This window comes from Macrobrachium rosenbergii, chromosome 6 (genome assembly GCF_040412425.1).
Source record: "Macrobrachium rosenbergii isolate ZJJX-2024 chromosome 6, ASM4041242v1, whole genome shotgun sequence".
Lineage (NCBI taxonomy): Eukaryota > Metazoa > Arthropoda > Malacostraca > Decapoda > Palaemonidae > Macrobrachium > Macrobrachium rosenbergii.
Window position 1 is genome coordinate 51,070,508 of NC_089746.1, and position 23,589 is coordinate 51,094,096.

At 37.3% G+C, this 23,589-nt stretch overlaps 2 protein-coding genes across 6 annotated transcripts in view; one reads left to right on the forward strand and one right to left on the reverse strand.

Moving 5' to 3' along the window:
* LOC136839546 (E3 ubiquitin-protein ligase TRIM23-like) overlaps positions 1-16,227 on the forward strand; it is a 40,686-nt gene extending 24,459 nt beyond the window's left edge. Inside the window, exons 8-12 of the mRNA XM_067105778.1 lie at positions 2,606-2,779; positions 5,989-6,156; positions 7,314-7,511; positions 10,372-10,572; positions 12,913-16,227. Coding sequence (XP_066961879.1) covers positions 2,606-2,779; positions 5,989-6,156; positions 7,314-7,511; positions 10,372-10,557 — 726 coding nt within the window. The 3' untranslated portion in view covers positions 10,558-10,572; positions 12,913-16,227. The remainder of the gene's footprint in view (positions 1-2,605; positions 2,780-5,988; positions 6,157-7,313; positions 7,512-10,371; positions 10,573-12,912) is intronic.
* Positions 6,766-23,589, reverse strand: part of LOC136839547 (phosphatidate cytidylyltransferase, mitochondrial) — a 45,492-nt gene continuing 28,668 nt past the window's right edge. For 2 of the 5 annotated variants that reach the window (XR_010853375.1, XR_010853378.1), the window contains exons 7-8: positions 23,070-23,276; positions 6,766-6,903 (exon numbers count right to left, since the gene is read on the reverse strand). Coding sequence is in view for 1 of the 5 variants with exons in the window: in XM_067105779.1 (XP_066961880.1) it covers positions 23,146-23,276 (131 nt within the window). In the remaining 4 variants the exon portion in view is untranslated. Of the gene's footprint in view, positions 6,904-16,677; positions 23,277-23,589 lie in introns of those variants that run through there. The other 3 variants (XR_010853376.1, XR_010853377.1, XM_067105779.1) reach the window with 3 other exon arrangements.

A 23,589-nucleotide genomic window follows, 5' to 3' on the forward strand; every position in this document is an offset into this window, starting at 1 on the left:
TGAAAATTGGAACTTGAAGCTATCCAATATTTTTGAAGTAAGAAAAAATGTATGCTAAAGAGCTTGTAACTTTGAAATTACAGTTTCCTAATAAAAAACTATTTATAAATAGGAAAAGTGTTATGGCTGGGACTGGAGTTTATAGTTGAAATTTATACAGTGGTGAGAGGTGTGGTGGCAGAGTCCCCCAACTAAGAGATGTTTCTAAGATTTTTAATATGGGTTTGATGAATTTTTTGGGCTGTACTTCCAGCAGTCTATTTGGTTTGATCACTGACAAAATAAGAGGATGGGTGAGTGTTCCATTGTTACTATCCTTACAAGCTCATTAGTTAATATGCTGCTCTATTTAAGGTCGAGGTGTCTCTTTGGGGCTGAAGAGTATGTTGATATTTGGAAGGCCTTGCCAGTTCCACTAATGGAGAATAGGTTGTAATAAGAATTTTCTGGTATCTAATATTTTCAGGGAGACTTACAAAGACAATCCTCGCAGTTTACCCTGTACTTCTTGGCCTTCTGACATCTCAGTGACATAAATAACAACCCTTACCAGGAGGACAGACATTGCTGTAATGGCTACTTTAAGAGAGTAAAAGTACAAATGAGTCAAGAAGTACCATTATAACATCAAAAGCACTTGAACTTGTGAAAGTAATTGAGAATAGGACTTATGTTATTCAATAATATTAGTTCCATATTCTCAGAAAAGATATTTCATTATACAGCTAAGTACAATCAGTGATATTTACACTTTAGGCTATTGCAACATACAATAGGCTGTGCTAGAAGTGCAGTGTATAATGTACCCTTACAAATGCTGACTGTTCACAAATACCCCAGATGCTTTTGATATGGAAATGTCTTTTAAATAAACATTAAAGTGTTATATTGCAGAGTAAAATGTTAACACTAGATTGGAAGGGAAAAATACTTCAATGGATTAGTTAATGACTACTTAGTACAGGTTGATTACATGTGCAGTACAGTATTACCCTACATTTGTTTGCATATTTTTATTAGTGAAGAGAAAGAAGTAACCCATACAATTACACATTAAGAACTGGATTTATACTGCAGATTTGACTGTGTGTAGAGTACCCCATACTGTCTTCTGTCCTCATATCATCACTATGCATATCTGAGGAGGAGATAGGAACTGTCATGTTCAGCACTGCAGATTAGATGCGAGTGAAAGAATACTTAACCCCAAAAACAGCAGTGTGAAATGAGTTTGTTAAATGAAATCAACAAGGAGCCCTGTTTTAGTCTACTCCCTTCCTCCAGTTCCCAAATCAAAGTTATAAAAATACTTTCGTTTAATTCTTTTATACATTTTCTTGGTGACTCAACAGATGAGAATTTAGAAAAATATAGATGCTGCAGTCATTATTTACAACAGTGAAGAAGTAATTTTTTTAAAATGAAACCAAATTTCTCATAGAAACCCATTACTTAAAATTAGCACTATGTGTGGTGATAGAATCATCCCTGATACTTGAGTCCTTCACAGGAAAAAAAAGTTGTAGAATCAAACATACAAGTTGCCAGCAGCCCTGAGATTTAGCATGTGTGCAGCTTGATCTATTTGGTGCAAGAAAAAAAGCTGGGCTGGGAAGCCAAAACTTGTATTATTAATATATTGTATATGGGTTGTATGAAACATTAATTTTGTTTTTGATATATTACATTTGTTTTATAATAAATTATTACAGTTAGCCCAAATCACAATTTAGGTGGGAAGTTTGAGCTGTTAAAAACCCGGTTTGGCTTCTTGAGAGTAGGATCTTGCCATTGATTAGTCAGAATTGGTCTTTAGTATCTCTACAGGGAGTTATATGAGACCAAAACCCTGATGGGCAACAGAACTCTTTAAAAGGTTGGTATTTCAACGGATATGAGTTACATTGTCTGCCTTCTGCTTTAGACCCGTTAGGAAGAGCCATGGGCTGAAAACCCAGATTGCCACAAGGGACTCTTAAGGAGTGATACTGTAGCAGGATACAACACTCTTCCTTAGAGTGTGATTCACAGGCTTAAAAACTACCTGTTCCACATTAACCACAGGGTCGAACAGTTGTGAGTCTCACTACCTGCGTGTTACATCCTTGAGGTACTAGCTCGCAAACTCAGTTTGGCAACTTCACTTGCCTGCTATAAACACACATCAGTAGTATCTAAATTTTTTAAAAAGGTAAAGAAGCTGAAAGAACTTTGATCTTGTGAATAAAGAACTTTTCTCTGAGTGCTATGAGGAGGAGGACAGGTGTCCTCTATAATGAGTTCTCAGAGAGGATCCCCTTAAAATACAGTAATCAATTAAAAAACTCATCTGCCAAAGCCCACACATAACAATATATATTTCAAAAGATTAAGTAATTCTCTGTAGCAATCTCCTTTTTTGAAATAAATATCAGGGTAAGTAGGGAGATGTTACATACATGCATATAGATTTACTATTACAGCAGTGGTCCAGGATTTAAAGTGAAGCATTATTAAAAGCCCGAGTTAATTTAGTATATAACAAGATTGATATTATTTTAATCTCATAAAACCTGTATGTATTCCTGTTATTTATTTCATCCCCTTTTTTGTGTAAATTTTCCAGATGGTAACTGTTGTTGTCGATGGGGAACGTGCTATTCAGCAAGATGATGGCCGATTGATTCTGGCTTCCCGAGATTTGTCTGCACGTCTTTCTCATGTAACTTCACAAGAACAGCAGTTAGCGCAGCTTGTTTCTCTTGCCCCTGATCCAGCAATACCTATCACTTTTACAAAGGTGTGTAGATTAAGCATTGTATTCACCCTATCAGTATTACTGACGGGCATGAATGTTTGCTGTAAATTGCAGTTAGAATGAGGGTTGTCGTATTGACTTGAGAAATTTGTGGGCATCCATTAAGACTAACTTGGTCATATAACATTAATGAGAAGTACTCTCTGACAGTCTCTGTACTGAGTCACAAAAATGTGTCAAACGTAGGAGAAATGAAGAACACCACTATGTACCTTTAGAAGAAATTTTGTATTTTCATGCAAAACCACTTTTTATTATTAGGCCATATTTGTGGTCTTTGGATGGTCCGCAACAGTAACCCCGAACATATGAATCCCTGGTTCCCCAGCAGTCAAGTGGCCCACTTTTTCATTTAGTCTGGCCAGTTAGCTGTAAGAAATCAGGAGGGTTGGGAGATAGGAAATTTATAGAGCATTGTAAGTCGTGAGTTTCTGTGAAAAAGATTAAATATGTTTTTAAAATATTAAATTGTTTTGACTGCAGACCATTTAAGTAGCCTGGCTTGTATAATAATAATAATGAAAATATACTTACGAATATCCCTCTTTGGAAATCAAGTGTTTCCAACAATCAGGCCCCTTTCCCATTACATTTCCACAAGACCATTATCATTTGCTCCTGGAACTGCATCCCATTAATAGTTACTGCAACCCATATAATTAGCTTGGCTTGTAATATTAATAATAATATAACATGAATTTTCCTCCTCAGAAACCATGTGTTTCCAATAGTCAGGTCTCCTTTCCAAATTCATTTCCACAAGACTCTCTGTTCTCGTCTACTTCAGGAACTCCATCCCACCACAAGCACCTACCTTTGCATTTCAATCACCCTTTCATATTTTTCAAAGCCATGCACAGATTCAGACTCTTCCAGAAATTAGCTCTTGGGTCAGCCTTAACAAGCAAGCAAACTTTAACACTTGACCAGAACTCTGAGTGATCTTAAAGTATTGAATGGGTTGTCAATATGACAGCTCTTATTGGTGACTGTGTTGACTTATTAATTTAGACAGTTTAATAATAATGATAATAATACAGGCAGTCCCCGCTTATTGTTGGCATTGGTTGATGACATTTTGGTTTTATGACGCTTGGCTAACAATGTTGTTGACCAGATTTTCGGCACCGGTAAGTGATTTTCGGTGTTGGTGAGCAGTTTATCAGCATCAGCAAGCAGTTTATGACCAAACGTAGGAGACGGTTTATCTGCACCAATAACCAGTTAATAGGGCTGTTAAGCAGTTTATCGGCGCTTACGGCTTTGTAAACACCATTTATTAGCATAATTATTGGGATGTTCCAGTTAACAACAATTTTCGGTTATCGGCGCTCAGCTGGGAACAGAGCCCCTGCCATTTACCGCGGACTGCCTGTGATGATAATAATAATAATAATAATGATATAAATAAGTAGTACACCCTCATTTTTACATGTGGTGTTGAAGGTGATAGCTGCATCAGCGGCATTCGGTTTGTATAGAGTTTTCTCTATTTTTCTAATAAATTATTTTTTTAGGTTACTGCATTCTACCAGTAACATGCTGATATTGCTCATACTTGGAGAGGAAAGCAGGTTGCAAAATTGGATAGTTTATCTCCGATAAACACAGTATATCAGTAACAGGATGTTGAAATTGAATGTTCATCCTCGGTAGAGTTGTCCTTCAGGGGAAAGTCTTCTTTTGAGTTGTCCTTCAGGAGGAATTCTTCTTCAGTGTTAATTGAAGCCACATTTTGCTCAGGCTGTACTGAGCATGGTTATGTCAAAAGACGGGAGTAGACTGACTTTTGATGTGAGTCTTGCTGTTTATATATAAGAAGGTCAGCGGGGGGTCAAATTCAGCTGCCCGCTGATTGTCTGAGGAGAAGCATTTGTGCTGCGTATTGGCTGGCAAGATTTTCTTGCAAGCCAAAAATTTATCGCTGATGGTCTCTCTGCTGCAGCCTTGCTGAGCAGCGGGCTGGTGTGTGACATCATTCTCTGGTATTTCATGGCGAATATTCTGATTGGGCAATGGGCGGCTTGCAGAATCTCTGACATCATTGTGAGTTTCATGTTCAGGATTGTTGTTTCTTGCGGTGTCTGGTGCCAATCTGTCAGCTACAGAAGCAATAGGCCACCTAATGCTGGTAGGCAGGATGAATACCTCTTGGGTGGTATTTAATAAGGGTCTCTCTCCTTCTGATTAACAGTGCCTCCAGCAGCTGTAGGTGCCTTGGGTCTGAGGCTTTTCTGATTACTTTTGTATTCCCCACTATTTCATTCTTTGTAATGTTAGTATTGTGGGCATCTCTCATATGATTTTTTATGGTGCCTTCTTGGGCATGACAGGAGGTTCCCTTTGCCAGTTTCATGGTGGTGATACTGATATAGGTGCCAGAACATCCACGGACAGGGCATGTGAATCACTATACCACATTCATCTGTTTATGAGGATCTCTCGTTAGTGGGGCTGGGTTGTTTTTCATAATTAGGTTTCTCATGCGGCTGTTTTGATAGTAAATGACAAGGTCAAGCCATGTGTCGATGTCAGTAGTGAAGACATTGTCTGCAATGATTTTCTTATGGCATGTTTGCCTTCCAGCTATTTCGAGTGCATCCTCTCCTTATAGAAAAGTCGAACACTTCTTTGCTGGTCAGGCTGCAGCTGCTCGCGGTTGCTGTACCACCAAGCTGTTACAAGACTTATTTCTTTGTTGACTTGTTTATTAGAATACCCACGGTTTTTTTGAGTACGTTGGGAGGTGCTTTTCAAATATATTTCTTGATGGCTTGCCCTGCCAAGAAGAACAGTCATCCGATCGACGGAAGAAATAAGGCCCCAAAATGGCAGAATAATCATAAAGGGTTTTTGATGTAAAACTCAATAATAATGGTGTTCTTGTGTCTTATGATTTTTGACGATTTTCGACGATGTTCACTTTCTCTGTTAAGGCACCGGGGAGGTACCCACTATTTTTGAGATTTGTCTTCTTTGATGCCCTGCCAAGAAGAAGACGTTAAAATATTTGATAATCTTAATAATAATAATGAGATTTGTCTTCTTCGTGTAAATAAGAATAATAATAATTAATAATAATAATAGTAGAAATAATAGTAGAAGTAATAGTAGTAGTAGTAGTAATAATAATAATAATAATATTAATAATAATAATAATAATAATAATAATAATACTGAACTGCTTACAGGATAATCGCATTCATATTGGAGCAAGAATTGAGATGAGAGTAGTAACTTTAGGATTAGATGGTGCTGGTAAAACTTCAATACTCTTCAAACTAAAGCAAGATGAATTTGTTTCAACCATCCCAACCATTGGATTCAATGTGGAAACCATTGAATACAAGAATTTCAAAGTAAGTCTACAGCATGTTTTGATCACATTTGTATTTATTTTAATTCATTTTTTATTTTGGTCAAATGAGCAGTGAATATGAGCAGACATTTTTTTTACTTTGAAAAAAGTTTGTTGTGCCTGAACTTGTTTCTTTTATCTTCATTTTACTGTATTTTTTGTGTTGTACCAACTAGTAATGAACTTGGATAAAAAATACTATTGTATAGTCCTTGAAGTTTATTTAAATTTATTTACAAGTTGAGTAGTTATAAATATACATGTATTGCTTTTTCACATGATTTACATGCCATGAAATATTGGAAGGGTGAAAGTAAAATACTGTATATAAAAACTTCTAAGATGGAAGCAATTGGAAACTGTTTACATACATTAGTCCCCTTATATATACTGTACAAGGAATATATCCAAAGCCTCCTGCATAAGGTAACAAACCCAATATAATGCAGTCAAGTACACACCGGTATATGATACTGTTAAATCATTAAGACGGGAAAAATAATAAAATGTAATACTGTTTACTGTATTATGGGACAATGCAGTACTTGTATGACTAAAAAAAATAAATTATTGGTCTCTCTAAAAAAAGTTATATAAATATATATATATATAAAATATAAATAAAACTTTCATTGAATACTTTCCATCTTTTTCTGTTGCCTCTTCTTGAGATAACAAGTGATGATGTATGCATCTGCCATAGGAGAGTTCTGCACACACAAGGATGAAGGACTGTACACTGGAGATCCTGGGATGTCAGAAACAAATGATATTGATACAGTTTTCTTTGTTACAAGTTCTTTTCATTTGCTTTATAATTTATCAAAATGTTTTTACAGGTGTCATAAAACTTTAGTGACCAAACAGATTATTTTTTCCTGTAAAATATGTGTAATCTGGAACACTTTTCGTAATTTTTGTAATGTCCATATTCTTTGTTTTATTTCTTTTGTTTCTTTTTCATATTTATCTTATACTGTAGAATGGGCTGTCTTGGGTGGGCTAGATTTTTTAGCATTATTGGTGTTCCTCTTTTGATACTGATTTCCCCAAGAAACACTAAGCACAACTAAAATATCATACATATATATGCATACAGTATTTCCTTTTTGGGAAAATATATTTGCAAAATTTTGAACAATTTTAATGTTTTCCAAGTTCACAGTCTGGGATGTTGGTGGACAGCCCAAGTTACGACCATTGTGGAGACACTACTACTTCAACACACAAGCAGTAATCTTTGTTGTGGATGCAACAGATACCGACCGACTGCCGGAGGCCCAGTCAGAGCTTACAAAACTTATGACAGAGAGGGAACTTAAAGATGCATCCCTACTTATCTTTGCTAACAAAGAGGTAAGTGTGTGCATTGAATGTGCTCTGCATCATTAAACAGTCAGGTCATTGAATATTTAACAAATGTTGTTTACAGTGGCAGTTTGGCAATGACTGAGGATGGCTAATAATTTTTTCCTCTCCTAACATTTGTAGCTTTCTTTTTATTTTTATTATATTATTCTGTAAATTCTGTAATCACTTGAAGAGGAGACCAGTTGGTCTTGGAACTGTAGTGTATTTTAACTTTTTAATATAGTTCCAAAATACAACAGGATTTTAGTTTTAGTAGTTATTCATCCAAGCTCATCAGATCTTACATCACATTCTGTTTCTGTTATGTAAATTTGTTTTCCTACTCAAATAAAAATCATCATTCTAGATAAGTAGAAAGCTTTTTCTCTCGACTCTTACCAAATATCAGAATTAGATTTAAGTTGAATAGGCTTTTGTGGTTTAAGTAGCAATGCTATATTTAGGGACCATTACCATGTGACTGAGATACATCTTTCATTTTCATATGATGAAGAGAATATAGCTGTCACTTTTTTATTACATAGACCTTTTAATAACTTTCGTGATTTTCTTCATTCTTCAATATTGTTTTGTATCATTTGCCAAAATTCATGGAAGTATATTATTTTGTACAATAATTTTCATCATCATGATGCAAATTACTCGTTTTTATTGTCCCTACAAAATTTTATTACAAGTTGTGTGGTTTACATTTGTCATGAGCTATTGAGAAAAGTGAAATTATGTACTAGTATACTAGTTGTCAGAGAGCAATCTTGGTGGTGCCAGCCAACCTATGTTACTCCAGACACATAATCCCTCAGCCAAAAACAGTTTTCATTAGGACCTAGTCACTTTACCTTGTTTGTTTCAGAACTTAATAATAAAAGTTACACTGTATTGTCTTCTGAGCTACAGTTATATCCCCACAGTTGTCATGATCTTAGGTAACATTTACTGTAATTTTATTTTGCTGATAAAAATTTACCATGTATATTGTTATTTTGACTATGAAAAAGTTGTATGCACAAAAGCACTTTTAGGTAGTCAGTGATAAATGGTCTAGAATGTTATAAATGAAAGTTGTATTTTTAGTGTTCATCAAAGATCAAGGAGTCTTTTACATTTTATCATAGGAATAGATCTCATTAAAATATAGGAGGCCTCTGGGAGCTGCTGTTATGTAGACAGAGTGGTGTTAACAGCAGAATAAAAAATTTAAGTTTTAAAATTGTTTAAAAGATGAGAGAGGGGCAGGACAGATCAGTGGGAAATTCCAGAAATCATGGAAAAATGTGTGAATGAGAACCTCAAACTGATGGGAATTCAACAAAAATGAAGCAAGATTTGAGGAGGATGGAAGTAACTCGTCATATGTCTAATCCTGATGTAAAAATGACAAATTTTAATTAATTTGTATTTTTCATAGCTAACAAACCTTCGGTCTTGATGTGAGGATAAAATCTTCTTGCACCAACTGGAAACCAGTAAAAACATATAAAATTGTAGAACAGGGTATTCGTGGCAATGGGGTTCGGCCAATCTTATGAGAGACAAGGCATCAGGCGACCTTTCTTCACCCAAGAGCGCCGTGATGCATTAGTTTCTGCCAGCCCAGGGAATCACTTTGAGGGTTGGCAAGAGGTGGGCAATGTATGTTAAGACCGTAGGTTTGTTATTTATGAAAAATACAAATTAAAATTTGTCATTTCTTCATATGTGGAACAAACCTACATCTTAATGTGAGGATAGACTCACCTTTGGTGGGAGGGAAGTCTTGAACCGACTGGAGGTTCAGCACACATGGTCTCATTTCCTAGTTAGGCTAAAGCAGAGGAAGGAGACGTATACCACTGACTTGTCAGAAAAAAAATTTACCAAACAGTCAGACTAATGAGCTAATACACAATGTGGAGGAACATTGTGAAAGTGGAAGTTAAAGAGCTATATCTGTTCAGACAACAAACCTATGTTAACCACCAATTTGTTATCAGTCCTCTCTCCCCTTGTCAGAAAGAGGAAGGACTAACTTCTGCAAGGAAAATATTCGTGTAAGAATAAACTTTCTCAAACAGAAAGGCCACTCCTGATGATGATGATGATGTTTTGTGTGTGTGAATGGGGAGATGGCAAAACTCATCTTTGAGGTAGAAATAATCTGTTCCTTTGAAGAAATTAATGATTCCCCAGTTCATAACGTATCTTTTCTGTTAACACTACAAGTAAAGTAGGATGAATCAGTGTTGAGAGTTTGCTTTGGGAGCTTCAGGTAACCTAACAGTGCTAAGTTCACAGTTGGTTAGTAGCCCTTTGGTGGTTGTTTTGTATTCAGCTGATATAGTAGCGCAGATTCATGCCTGATGTTTGCTTATTGCTAGTTGTATATTTTCACCTGGTATTGCCCTCAGGTTTTATATAATCTCCTATGAGCTCAAGTTACTTTTCAGCCTGTGTAAGATTTTACATACATTTATGTATGAGTAACTGATTATTTTGAAAAGAGTATAATGTGTCTTATTGTGAGGCACTCATCTCAGTCCAATAGATTGTATACATTTAGCAGAAGAATGGTAAACTCAGTAAGGTAAAGATTACTCTTCTCTCAGAGTTAGGTCACTGAAACTTGTTTTGACAGTTTTGAATCATCTGCTTTCTCTGCCAAAATATGGATTTTTGGCAAGAAACTTCAGTATAAGTTAACACGTTATTTTTGTAATCAAAGGAAAGATGGATGATTGCATTTATACACAGCATGTATCCATAGCTCTCACTGAATGTCTCAAATTTGACATTTAAAAATTAACTCCATTTATCATATATTCTAGAACTGTGATTGAAAATTAACTTCATTTATCATATATTCTAGAACTGTGATGGTGCACAAGGAGTGGCGTCATTGACAGAGAGTCTTGGTGTACATAAACTATGCTTAGGGAGGTCTTGGCATATACAGCCTTGTGATGCTCAGTCTGGTACTGGTCTTCACCAAGGTTTGGACTGGTTAGCCAGGCAATTAGTTCCTTCAGAAGTTTTGAACTCTACTGCAGCTTAGAATATTTTTTATCAGGTAATGTATATTACTCTTGTAATATTAAACAAGAATTGAAAATAAGCATGTCCTAATGCAGAATGAAATGAAGTGTTTTTGATAAAGGTAATGTTTCATTTTAGATTTTATCACAAATTTGTTGTGGAACAAGATACCAGACTATAAAATATGCATTTCCTCATTTTTTCAAGGTTATAGTCCACAAGCATTTTATGGTATTTACAACTCTTGTCATTTATGATCTTTAACCTACTTGGTATCCAAAATGTTTTACCCAAGACAAGTAGGGTGATTACCTTACATCTTGGATGTGTATTGTTAAGTTCTGTAAGAACTCTGTGAAAAAATACTGCAACAGATAACGTTGCATGTTATCCTTGAAAGTTATGAGGTGCGCCAAGTTGTTAAAAATTTAATCCTTTTATCTTAGTGTTTGCTGGCAAGAAAAAAAAAATTCAAATTTCCTGATTCCTTTGTGAAAAGAACTTTGTACCAGTAATCTATGTTGCTGTTGAGGAAGAAAAGCAGCCCACAAAAAAAGGGTCATACTGATTATCCTAAAAAGGATGATTACCAGCCACTACCATTGTTCATTGCATTTAAAAAGAAACCCCATAAGCATCCTGTCATTCCAATCATTCTGAGATTGACTTATACCATAGTAGCCTCCCCAACATGGTTTTAATGGTGTTTAGCCTTGCTATGATAATGAAACCACTATCATAACAAGCCATCCTGATCTCCAGATTATTTCATTATAATCAATTAAGTATGTGTCTCCCATAGGGGAGGATGCCATCAGTGCACCTCACATGGTGCACTGTAGGCATTACTTGAAGGTTCTTTGCAGCAAGCATCCCTTTGGCCCCTAGCTGCAACCCCGTTCATTCATTTTACCGTACCTCCTTTCATATTCTCTTTGTTCCTTCTTACTCTTTACCTTCTAACAATTGTTTCATAGTGCAACTGTGAGGTTTTCCTCTTGTTATACCTTTATAACTTTCTGTACTCTCAATTTCCCTTTCAGCGTTGAATGACTGCATAAGTCCCAGCGCATGGTCTTAATTTTATATCCCAGTTCTAATTATGTGTCCACATTCACAGTCTCAAATGTCCCTAGATTCACAGTCATTTTGTTTAGTAGACACGAGATCTGTGGGATTTTAACAATGCATACACCACTTAAATCCTCAGATATCATCAGAATCACTATTTTCATGCTTCATTCTAACCATTAACTTGTTATTCATCACTTGATTCGTTGTTCTCTTCATCCATTTTAACTTATTGTTGTCTAAATGAGTAATAAGAGTGGGATTTCTGTACCCTAGTAGGTACTGTTGTTTGTGTTTTCCTCCAGTTCACTGGCTTATGGTGATGGCTTAATTGTAAGGAGTTGGTAATTTATTTTTGCTGATAGTTATGCTTTTTGTATCATCAGCAATATTTATTTCTAAATTTTTTTTACAATAATTTTACTTTCATTAAGTTTTGATGTTAAATGACAAAGAGCCAGGACTCTACCACAGTCCACTTTGCTATCCCTTCATTTTCTTGTCACAAGTAATAAGGAAGACCTGCTCCTACTGATTAGAGCTTTTTGGCATTACCTGTGGAGAGCTCAAGATTCTAGAATTGACAACTCCAGGCTGTTCCCTAATAAAGGCAACTGGGATGTCAGGTTGTGATGAATGCAGTAATATATTGGCTATGGCAAGATCTGAGAGCCTTCATTAGGGTTTCATATGGCAAAGCAGACTGGGTAAGAGCACAAGTCCTTGAAATCGGTCTTGCTATATCTGTTGCTCTTAGGCACAGTAAAGATGTTTATGTCACATTTGGATGTGTAGTGTTCCAACTGGGCCAAGATGCTGGCTTAATACCGTGGTTCTATCCAGTTTTTCTGATTTACATTTTTCAAACTTTCATTCTCCTAATGGGACTTTTCTTCTAGTTATCTGTGAAAGGCATCAGTATGGATCTAACCTAACCTCTTTTCCCTGGGAGATAAATGATGCTTCATGCCAAAACTCCACAGTACAGTTCCATGTATGGATGACTTTTGTTAGGCCTTTCATTCTTGTGACTTTATAAATGAGAAGGTTTACAAATATTAGTTATCTTTTAGTAATGCTGTAGTTCTTTTTTACATTGTGGTAAAAGCTGCTTCTGGTTCCATAGTATGACCCTGGTCATAAATTTGTTTTGGGTAAAATGTACATGAATACCATCAGGCTTTAACTTATGATATTTAAGACAATTGAAATAACTTATAAGTTTGATGATTCATATGATATTTAAGACAATTGAAATAACTTATAAGTTTGTTGATTCATTCCTACATTTTTTTTCAAGCAGGGTTGTGATGGAGTCTTCAGAGTCTTAAAATGAAGGTAATTGTCTGTTGTCATGATACCGGCATTAGTTTAAGATACTGTCTTTTTGTTGCAGAAAGTAACAATTTACTTAAATGGAAAAAAATTTAGTCCAATGACAGTTGCAGAATTTGCTTATAGATGCTTAAAAGTTTATTTAATATTTTCAATGTAATTTCCTTGGTATTTTTGTGATTATCATGATAGCAGGCCATGACAATAGGATATCGATGATCCTTGAACTTGGTAGCCAGTAAGTATTTGGCACGGAGGTATTACTTACACGTTGTAGCTCTTTGTAGAGTACATAGCCATATTTTATGACATTTTTGGTTTAATATAGCAAATCATTTTAAATTATAAATTGTTACTGTGTAAGTTGTTTCTAGCAGATTTTATTGTGAGATTTTACTAGAGAAAGTTTTGCACATCTGACTATTGTATATGATGGAATGCACCATAAGTAGTTTTTAGAATTTTAGTACTGTAGTATTATTTTGTTTGTGGCCTGTTATGTTCTGTATTGATATATGATTAAAGCAAGCTTGTTAATAAATTTTCAGTGTACTTGAAGGTTTCAAAAGATGACAAGTTAATACACTTTAAAGAGCAGTCCAGTGATGCAAAATTGTTAAAGACATTACTGATGCAGTTTAATAAAATTAACGAGTTAATTGTATTGTAGTACATGTTGCATTAATTGATGTGGCAAAGTTGCCCTATTACTCACTTGTTGATCATGTTTTCCATTTTCTTGTACTAGTGTGTTTAACATTTTTCTTGGATTTCCATATTACCAAGTAACTTTTAACTTTTTTTTTTTGAGTTGATGTATTTCTGTTTCATGCAATAAATGATCATTAATAGGATAACAGAAATCAAGAAAGCATCAACGTAAATTTTCTTGTGTATTTGCTGGCTTAGAGCTGTAGTCCTTATCCTAACTTGTATCTTTTAACCAACTATTATAGATGCAAGAGTTTATTTACATCTCAGTATTTTGCATACGGAAGTTATAGCTTCCCTCTTTAAGACCTTGTGGTAGCTTGTGGCTCCACATTAGTTATTGCATCTTCCCTTGATTTTTAATTTGACAAGAGCTAATTAATTTTCTTTAACTGTTATTTTTTAAGCTGCCTTCAGCAATATAAGAACTTTTTTAAGTCTGATTTCTAGTCTATGATTGTTCAGTTGTCTGGTTAAACTACTTATATAAGTATATAATTAAGGTGTAAGAATGGTTACCGATAACTTTAATTAGACACACAGTAGTTTTTTGATGCGCCTAGTCATTTGCAGTTCTTTTCCTTTGTCATAACTATTATTAATTTTTCATCTTCCATGGTAAAGTTTGCTTTTTCTCTGACACAACTCTCATTTTTGGGTTTCTCAATTTCTCTTCAGTTCTTCCATAGATGATTTCACTGTAATTTATTACATTGAAATCATCTTTTAAGTCTTGGTACCTCAAGTTATTTCTATCCATTGAGTAGGTAAGGCATGGATTAATGTCCATGAAGAGAAATAAGTCTTTTCTGTCTGAGATTAATCCGTGTATTGTTAAAAAGTTTTCCTATCTTTTTATAATCACATTTTTTTCCTGTTGATTCTTAGTAAGGCTGGCAGCTGACTACTTCAACCTCCTGTTCTTTCCTTACTTGTTTTGTGACAGTGACAGAAATCTGATCTATACTAACGTTGTTTCTTCACTTGTCTTGTGAATGAAATCTGATCATTACTTGAATAAAACTTGTCTTGTGAATGAAATCTGACCTATACTTGAATACTTGTCATACAAAACTTTAAGAATCTCAGTTATTCTGCTTTTTCCATTGGACCAATTCCTGGTTATCCTCTCTGTGTATGGACTTCATGGCTTGATGAAACTTCAATTTCTCCAACTTGGTTTAACTGCTATGTCAGATATGTTTCTTTAAGAAATTGGTTTGCCAGTACCCTTGGTAATTTTCTGATGTTTTCAACAGGTTGTGACACAATACCATGTTAGCTGATTTGTCATATAGGGCTTCAAGTCTTCTTACATACCTTTTATTTCTCATTGCATCAACTGATTTTCAACTCTTATTCATGAGTAAATATCTTCATGCAGGTACTCTTGAGAGTCTAGAAATGTAACATAGTGGTCTTGTTTTAAATTATTTGTATGCATGTGAATTAACATTCATTTTAAAATACTCTTAACTTACAGTCATTGTACAAATAAGATTTTGGTCAGTACATAATTTATGCATATGGCACAAAAATGCTATGTATCATTCATCAAGAAAAATCTTTTCTTTAAGTTTTCAAGAAGTAAGAAAATTGGTGAATACTGAATTTTAAAACTTTGAAAAAGTGAGAAAACTGGTCAATACTGAATTTTGTGTCAAAGCAGTTACCACTGTCCATGCAGGATATGGTCTCATTTAATGAGTTTACATTATATTGTAAAATATGAATAACCTGTTTTTTAAAAATGGGTTTTAAAAATGGGCGAAGGGAATCATTTCAGATTATGTTTACAAAACTTTTTAAATAACAGAGAACATATAACAGTATTTATTACGATAGTGTGATATAACTGAAGTTAAATTTTCAGCTGAATAAGAACTTGAAGAAGGTTTTTTGTAAAAAATGGATATCAAGGTATTTTTTGTGAAAATATGTTGGACATCTTTACCTTCTACCTGTTTTTCAATTTCTTTCATTTGCTTGCATTTAGGGGATGCTTGTCATTTCTTGTAAGACAACATCCCTTTATGATGTAGAATGTAATTCTGTACAACGTTCCATTTAAATGAAAATAAGCTTCTCATAGCCAAGCATAATGTAATTATGTTTGGCTAATCTTAAAAGGCACCAACTTTAGGAAGAAATTGTATTTTTTTATTTTCTATATATTCTTACTATTACAATGAAACAGGAGAGTATGTAAAGGCTGACATTGATTATCAGGTACTACAAACCTCTCTTTCTTGAAATTGGCTAGATTACGTATACTTTAGTTCAAAATCCTGATATTCAGAAAGCCTAACTGTTGTATTTTATGAATGCAGAGAATTTTCTATATATGGGCTCAAATTCCCAGCCTGTTGCATATCTAACTTTGTAAAAGATTTTACAAGGATAGCATACTTAATAGTGTGTTTGTAAAGGAATCTATCCATAAGTTCAAATTTTTTTATGGAATATGATTGACATTATATAACTTTAGTGATTGATAATGTTATATTTATAGTAGAGAATAATGTATATGATCTTCAGACAAAAAGCATGGTAAATATAGCTATATAGCAGAGTTGTTAATTGTCACTTATTTCCATTAAGTGCTGTCAATTTTGTAGTGTTACTAAAGTTTCTCAGATTACCAGCCCATAGTCATGAGGTGGGAGTAAAGGAATCATAAATGTGATTCTATATTGGGATGGCTTTACAACAGACAGACCTCTTTATTATATACCACACACAGTAGGTATGGAAGAACCAAGGTATGTTTATAAGAGAAATGATAATTGCCCTGGATGAAACCTTATTTACTTATTGTTCAGCTTTGGTTATGAGTTTAGCGAGTATTTTTATTTTTTCTTAAAGTTTACAATGTCAGATAGTGTGTTTTCCACTTGTAATGACATGATAATCACCACTGTAGTGAATTTGTTACTACATCTGCATATTAAATATCTTTAACCACTGTGTTTTACCTTTGGTTTCATAAGTGTTTGCTTCACTGGCAACATATCTCTTTATCTTGTAGTATGTGTGCATGTAGTTATTTACTTCTGCTTGTAGCATCTACACTGCAAATGTATGGCTATACAAATTATTTATGCATAGGCTTATTTATTATTCTGAATACCATGAACAGTATTTTATTGTAAAACTGCATAAGTTTATATGAAAATCCATTCATCATGAAATGGCCTCTTTTGGATCATCCAGGGATGCTCTTCTCTAGCTTGCTTTACCTTACTTGCACTGGTGTATGCTGGTGTAGACTACCTTCTCTTTCAGTCCTTACCCCTTCAGATGGTTGGCTTGAGGTTGGCCTCCACTGTTTTTGAGGTAAATTGGCTTCAAGTCTGCTGAGGCTCCGTGGGACTGCCTTTCTTTTTCTGTCTCCTGGCTTGCTTCTGCTAGAGACATGGATTTTTTTTTCACTCTTGGTTGATGATTTGGCCCTTCATGATAGGTATGACTATTCTGGTCACTGCATTATGTAGAGCTATGACCTTATGACCCTTCTGTGCCCTCTCTGGGTAGCCATCCTCTGCTACTGTCAGATGAGTTGTCTAAGCGCTCTTGTTCTCTTCACTAGCTTCTAGCCTCCTTTACAGTACTGGCTTGTCCTCTCACTGGCTTTCAGCTCCCAGTCAATATCGTTGTGGCCAGGTCCTGCTCTGAAAGCAGTCCTCCTAGGTCTTTCATAGATACCATTCTTTTTCCTACAACAGGTGCATTGCTTGCTCCTGGTATTTCATGATTTTTTTCCTCATGGAGTTGGGATAGTCTTACATTGTTTCTCCTGTCATGAGTGGTTGCAGATGGGCTTGCCACCCCATCTGCCCTTTTCAGGTAGCTGTCTAAGCCTTGTGTTCTGGAGATCCTAAGCCTTGTGTTCTGGAGATCCTCAACTTGGCTGCTGCCATATCTTTTTTTGACAAAGGTTCTCTTTCATTGTCTTGTTCATTTGCCTGCTTTCCCAGCAATATGAGCCCCATGCTACAAGGAGTGCCATCAAGGTTTAATTGGAGACATCTGGGTTATTCTGTTGGCTCTGCAGATGTCAAGTGGACAGAGTGTGATCCTCAACTTCTCCAGTCAAATGGCTCTTCAACTGTACCTTTTCATTTAGGGAACCATGGTGTCCGAAGAGTTGTCGGTTTGCCAAGTGTCCTTATTACTTCTGTCAAATTGAGGGATGTGTTCTTCAGGCACATCATCACCCTACCCGAGTTTGCTTTGTAAGAAGCACTGGCTTGCCTTCAGGGGTTCAGCTCCCTTCCCAGGCCATGGACATGTCCCATTGTTAGTCTTGCCCTTCAGCTAAACTCTGGGTCTGTGAGAATGGTTGTGCACCGCTTCCACCTTTGCTTATTAAAGACAGCTGCCAGCTGAGAAGTCATCTAGATTTCAGCAAGCATCAGGATCCTAAATACATAACCCTTTCTTTGTAATCCTTGTACAGCTGATTGGCAGAGCCTCCTGTGAAAATTCTCTTGTGCCAGATCTCGGTGCTTTTGATCACCTCAACTTAGTGACAGGAAGTTCAGCTGATGAATGCCAGGTTCACAAGGTCTGGGCAAAAGCAAGTTTTACTTAACTGCACACTAAACCCGCAATCTTGGTTCCAGTAGCAAGCATAAAGAGAATTCATTAATGAAGATAATTATCACAAAAGGAAGCCAACTTTGGGAAAAGTAACAATGCAAGAAACATGACAAATTTAACAATGCAAGAAATATGACAAATTTGAGTAATTTTTGTATTTTTCCTATTATACAAACCTGAGGTCTACATATTACATATGGGATTTACTTTCAGTGCAAGCTGGAACCAACCATTTAACTCAAAACAAAGTGGTTATTGGTATTTAGCTAGTGAAAGAAGGAGAGGAAGCCCTACCATCCAGTCAGTATGCATTCACTTTACCTTTTGGCCCATGAAGCAGAATGAGGGGTGGCTAGAGCTGGGCCATATATGTAAAGACCTTAGAACCTAAGTTAGGTTTGTGTGTTAGGAAAAATACAAATTACTTAAAAAATCTGTCGTTTGTTCCTACAGGTATACAAACCTTCAGTCTTTACATATGGGTCAGTCTTTACATATGGGAGACTTACTTCTTGGTGGGAGGATTCTGAGCAAATTTCTAAACTGACTGGTGGTTTGCCTCCCTTGGGGCCTCTCTTCCTGGTCATGTAAGAGCAAAGGAAGGAGACCCATGCCTTTGATCTGTTCAACTGCATAAGCCTTAAGACTTGTACCATGGATGCAAAAGATGTCTCATAGATGCTACCAGCATCTGGTGTTCCCAGGCAGTCACCCATCTCATTGTGGACCAGACCCAATGTTGCTTAATTTGCTAATCAGTTAAGACTTGTACCATGGATGCAAAAGATGTCTCATAGATGCTACCAGCATCTGGTGTTCCCAGGCAGTCACCCATCTCATTACGGACTAGACCCAGTGTTGCTTAACTTGCTGATCAGACGAGAAGTGGTGCTATCAACATGGTATGGCTGTTGGCTGTTTATGCCCATGGTCCGGAACAACAAAGCCAAACAGTAACAGCTTCAGTGTGTTGAGACTGAAGGTCTAACTTGGCTGTCTTCCAAGGTCAAACAATCTTTCAGAAGATTGAGGTGCTGAGACCAATTATCCCTAACACCAACCCTAGTGACCGAACTTGTCATTACATCCATCTTGCCTGGAATATATCTGGTTGACCACTGAGCTGAGTGTGCTACTGCCCAGCCGTGCACCTGCAAAGTCAAAATGAGGAGATGAAAGGACACTAGCCCCCTTTCTTGTTGACTATGGAACTACCATGGTACCATTGCTTAACAACTCCGGAGCACCTATCCTTGGATCCTGAGCTTTTGAAAAGCTAAAAACCTCCAGGATATTGAAGTGCAGGTTAGGCTACGTTAGGTTGGGTTAGGTACCCAACCTAACCTAATCTAATGAAGTGCAGGTGACTGCCGTTCAGGTCGATGCCTTGAGGCACAAAGTATCTCCGGAGGGGGAGTGTGTAATGACACCCCAAAGGAGAGTCCTGTCATCTAACCATTAGGCTATGCCCTGTCTCTCTTTCTCTGAGAGAGGAGGGAAGGAATGGGGAGTCCCTTGGTGAAGACCAGTGCTCCTTCAATCTGCATTGAAGGGAATGAAGCGCAGATTGAAGGAAATGAAGGAGAAGCTGCCCGTGAAGAACCTCTCCCCGGTGACGACAGGAGACCAAGAACGGCTTGCAACTGCTGAGCTAGTTGCCCCTGTTGAGACAAGGACAACCTCGCTGCTGTATCTGTTAGCCTTGCAGATACTTTTCTTGCTTGGGTGAGAGTTAGGACTTCTAAAGTCCATGCAACTCTCAGACTGCGACCAAATCCGAGAAGTCAGTCCTGCTGAAGCCAAGTTGTCTACTCCGAAGGGGTACGAAGTTTCCTTGGAAATGAAGCGGAGGAACTTGCGGTAGGACTGATGGGTGAGTGTTCAGAAATACTCGTCCTTCAAACCCAATGAAGGAATCAAGTCGGACTCTCTGATGGTTACAAGTACAGAGTGTGTCGTTTCTATCTTGAACCGAGTCTGCAGTCTGCTGAAATGGGCCAGGGAAAAAAGATCTATGACTGGTTACCAATTACCCGTCACTTTCTCTATGAGAGAGGGAGGCTAAAGAAATCAGGAACCAGACTGTATCTATTTTCACCGTGTATTCATTCGGCATCACCTTCACCTTCCCTGAAAGGGAAGATTCTTTAGCGAGCCGGAAAGAATATGTGGACATGGATCAGATGGTTAATGAGGAGTGGTAGGAACTCGAAGGGAAGTTGATATCCTACCAAAGGACATCTACTGCCCAGGTTTCAGCTACTGTAACATGATGCTCAAGGCTACGGGCACTCCCCCACCAGCGGCTGCACATGGGATGGAAAACCGTCTTAGCGTCTTCTTCCTTCTTCTCACCCTACTTCCTCTTCTGGGAAGGGAAGGGGTTTGAAAGGGACACCAATTACTTCTGTGGTCCCAAAGGGACTGAAGAACTTCACTGATGTCTCTACCTGGTACACTCTTGGTTCCTTATGCAACCCCCCCCCCAACAAATGGATGGGTACTGAGGAGTCTCAAATGTTTTACAAAATAACTTTCGACGACTCCAGCTGACATTACAACCGAGTCATCGAGAGAGGTTGAGGGAACCAGAGGGAGGCGATCCGAAGACTCACCAGCAGAGGAAGGCCACGGATGATCTGTGGAAAGAGGAGATGACACCCGTACAGGTCTTGCAGAATGGTCATATTCACACAGCCGTGAAAAGTACTGCCATGAGGGAAGCGGTACCGGCTACGTGAACATGCCCAATCACGCAAGAGCAGCCAGGGCTGTCCCTTAGATGCAACGTTTTCTCCTTAGGGCCACTGGTCCGTCTTCTTCGCAGCTGTGGCCTCAATCTTCATCCTGTGAAGAGCACCTGCAAAAGAAGATGCTGCAACTGCACACTCTCAAGGAAAGTGGTCCTTGTCATGCAGATGCGGCGGGATTATCTCTCATGCAAAGGGAATGGTCCTGATCACACGAGCGCGACTGGGGTCTTCCCTTCTCGAGGGGGAGGGCCCGATCCACAGATCTATGGGCCTTAGAAGACTCCCTCCCGTCATGTGTGCCGTGGCCTAGAGTATCACTAAAGCACCCAAAGATGCACGGCCATGGGACATGTCAGAGTCACGGCTGTCCATAAGGTCAACAACGCCAGGAGGAACAGATGACTTTAACTGCAATCGGAAATGTACGGGGATCCAAAGAAACCTGTGCTGTCAAAACTCGAAGTACCCCAGCTCCGGAAGAGATTCAAGTGCCAAAGTTGAGTAGGAACAACTATTCCTATCCTACCTGTAGAATGTCGAATTCCCTGTGGATGAACACAGCCATGAAAGGGGGGTGGGAGTGAACTAGCTCTTGAAGCTACAACACATTGCAACGATGCACACACACACCCGAACCAAAGCCTATAAGCAGAATGCGTGGTTGTGAAGGATTCTGTATGAGGCAAACGGTCACGGCTGTCCAAGTGTGGCCGATGGCTGTCCCTCCAATTGTGTGTCGTCTTCCTTACAGTCACTGTGTGTCCTTCCTCATGGCCATGGCTACCCGTCGTCTCTTGAAGGACAAGGAAGATGATGAAGAGTTGTGATCCAGCATACGACGATGAAGAATGCGAAAGCGGTGATGAAAAACTTCATCAAGAATAGCTGTCCCGGGACTTATCATTCAGAATAGGAACGAGGGGAGGGGAAGGGAGAGTAGAACACCCAACTCAACCCTGAGATGGAGCAAGAACCATAGACAGAGGCTCCTATGGTATTGGAGACAACTTGCCGGAACCAGTAACATTGTCTAAGGGTCCTGCAACATCAACCTCCACTTCCTCCTCATGCCAAGGGAAAAGGAATTCCATGCCCAAAGGCAAGTAGAGAACCCACCTCCGTCTCAAGGTCTACAACATCTGAAAGACTAAAACATTACGACATTCCAAGTACTATTGTGTAGTCAAATAAAATCCCTGCTTGTTTCACTTGTTTCAGAGAGAAAACACTCAGAACAAACAGAGGAGAGATGCAGAACAAGGATGTTCGGTAAAACGAGGTTGAGAAGGCATCTAAAAATGGTAAAGGTTGGAGGTGAGAGGCATTCCCTCTCTCCTTAGATGAAAAAAAGTATAAAAGTGAGAGGCATTCCCTCTCTCCTTAGATAAAAAAGTATAAAATATATAACAATTAAAGAACAAACACCAAGGCTAGGACAAGAGTTGGGTTTGTGTTATATCAAAACAAGAAAGGCTCATACAGGCTAAAATGAGCTGATAAAAAACTACACATCATATCTGTGTAGGAACAACTATATGCAGAAATAAAGAGCAAATATATAAACAGAGTAGAACATGTTGTAAGGTTGCAGTATTTCCAAAATATCTCAAAAGTAGCAATTCTTCATTATTCTTTTCGTTTTTGAGTATAAGTCGAACGGCAGGCAGCAGAAGAGACACGTCTGTCTCAGACTGCAGCCACTGCAACCAAAAGGTAAAGTGAGAGTGTACTGACTGGATGGCGGGGCTTCGTCCCCTACCGTCAGTAGCCAACTACCAATAACCACCTTAAGTTAAATGGCTGGTTCCAGCTTGCGCCGAAAGTAAATCCCTTATTTAAAGACCTCAGGTTTGTATACTTGTAGGAACAAGTAAAAATTCTAAATTAATCTCCTCACTCTGAATATTCTTTATCATTACTTGTACTGAAAGTCAGTTACATATGTTATATATATAATATACCTGAACATGTAATACCCATTAATATACTAACTCATAAAATTCACTACCAGTACTTGATATGTACAGCCTGTCAGAACATACTAGTTTTACATACTTACACACGATTGTTGACATTTATTTCTTTTGCCAAGCACCATACCGATTATGAAATAAAAGAACTATGTTGCAATCTGATCATCTCCTCAAACTCTTCCACATCTTCTTTAGCTTTGAAAAGGAATATCTGACTGACTTAATAACCCCGGCTGTAATAATTCCTTTTATGCTTTGGGTGAGACTGGATTTTTGCACTATGTCTTGAACACCTGTAAAAGTAAAAAAATAGTTACTATAAATATTTTATTTACATTGCCATATATGCTAAATTATGAGACATAATGTACAGTACTGTACATAACAAATGCAATCCTGTTTTATGTAACATTTAACAATGGCTTAGTTTATTTTACATTCATTGCAATAGTAACATTTTAGGGAACACTGCTAGTACTTACAAATGGCAACTGATGGTTTCATTTATGATTTTCTTTGTATGTATGTTGTTCACTTATTGAAGTGCAAAATACAGGTATGACACTGCTAAGATACAGATATTTAATTATTACTGTATTAATCATT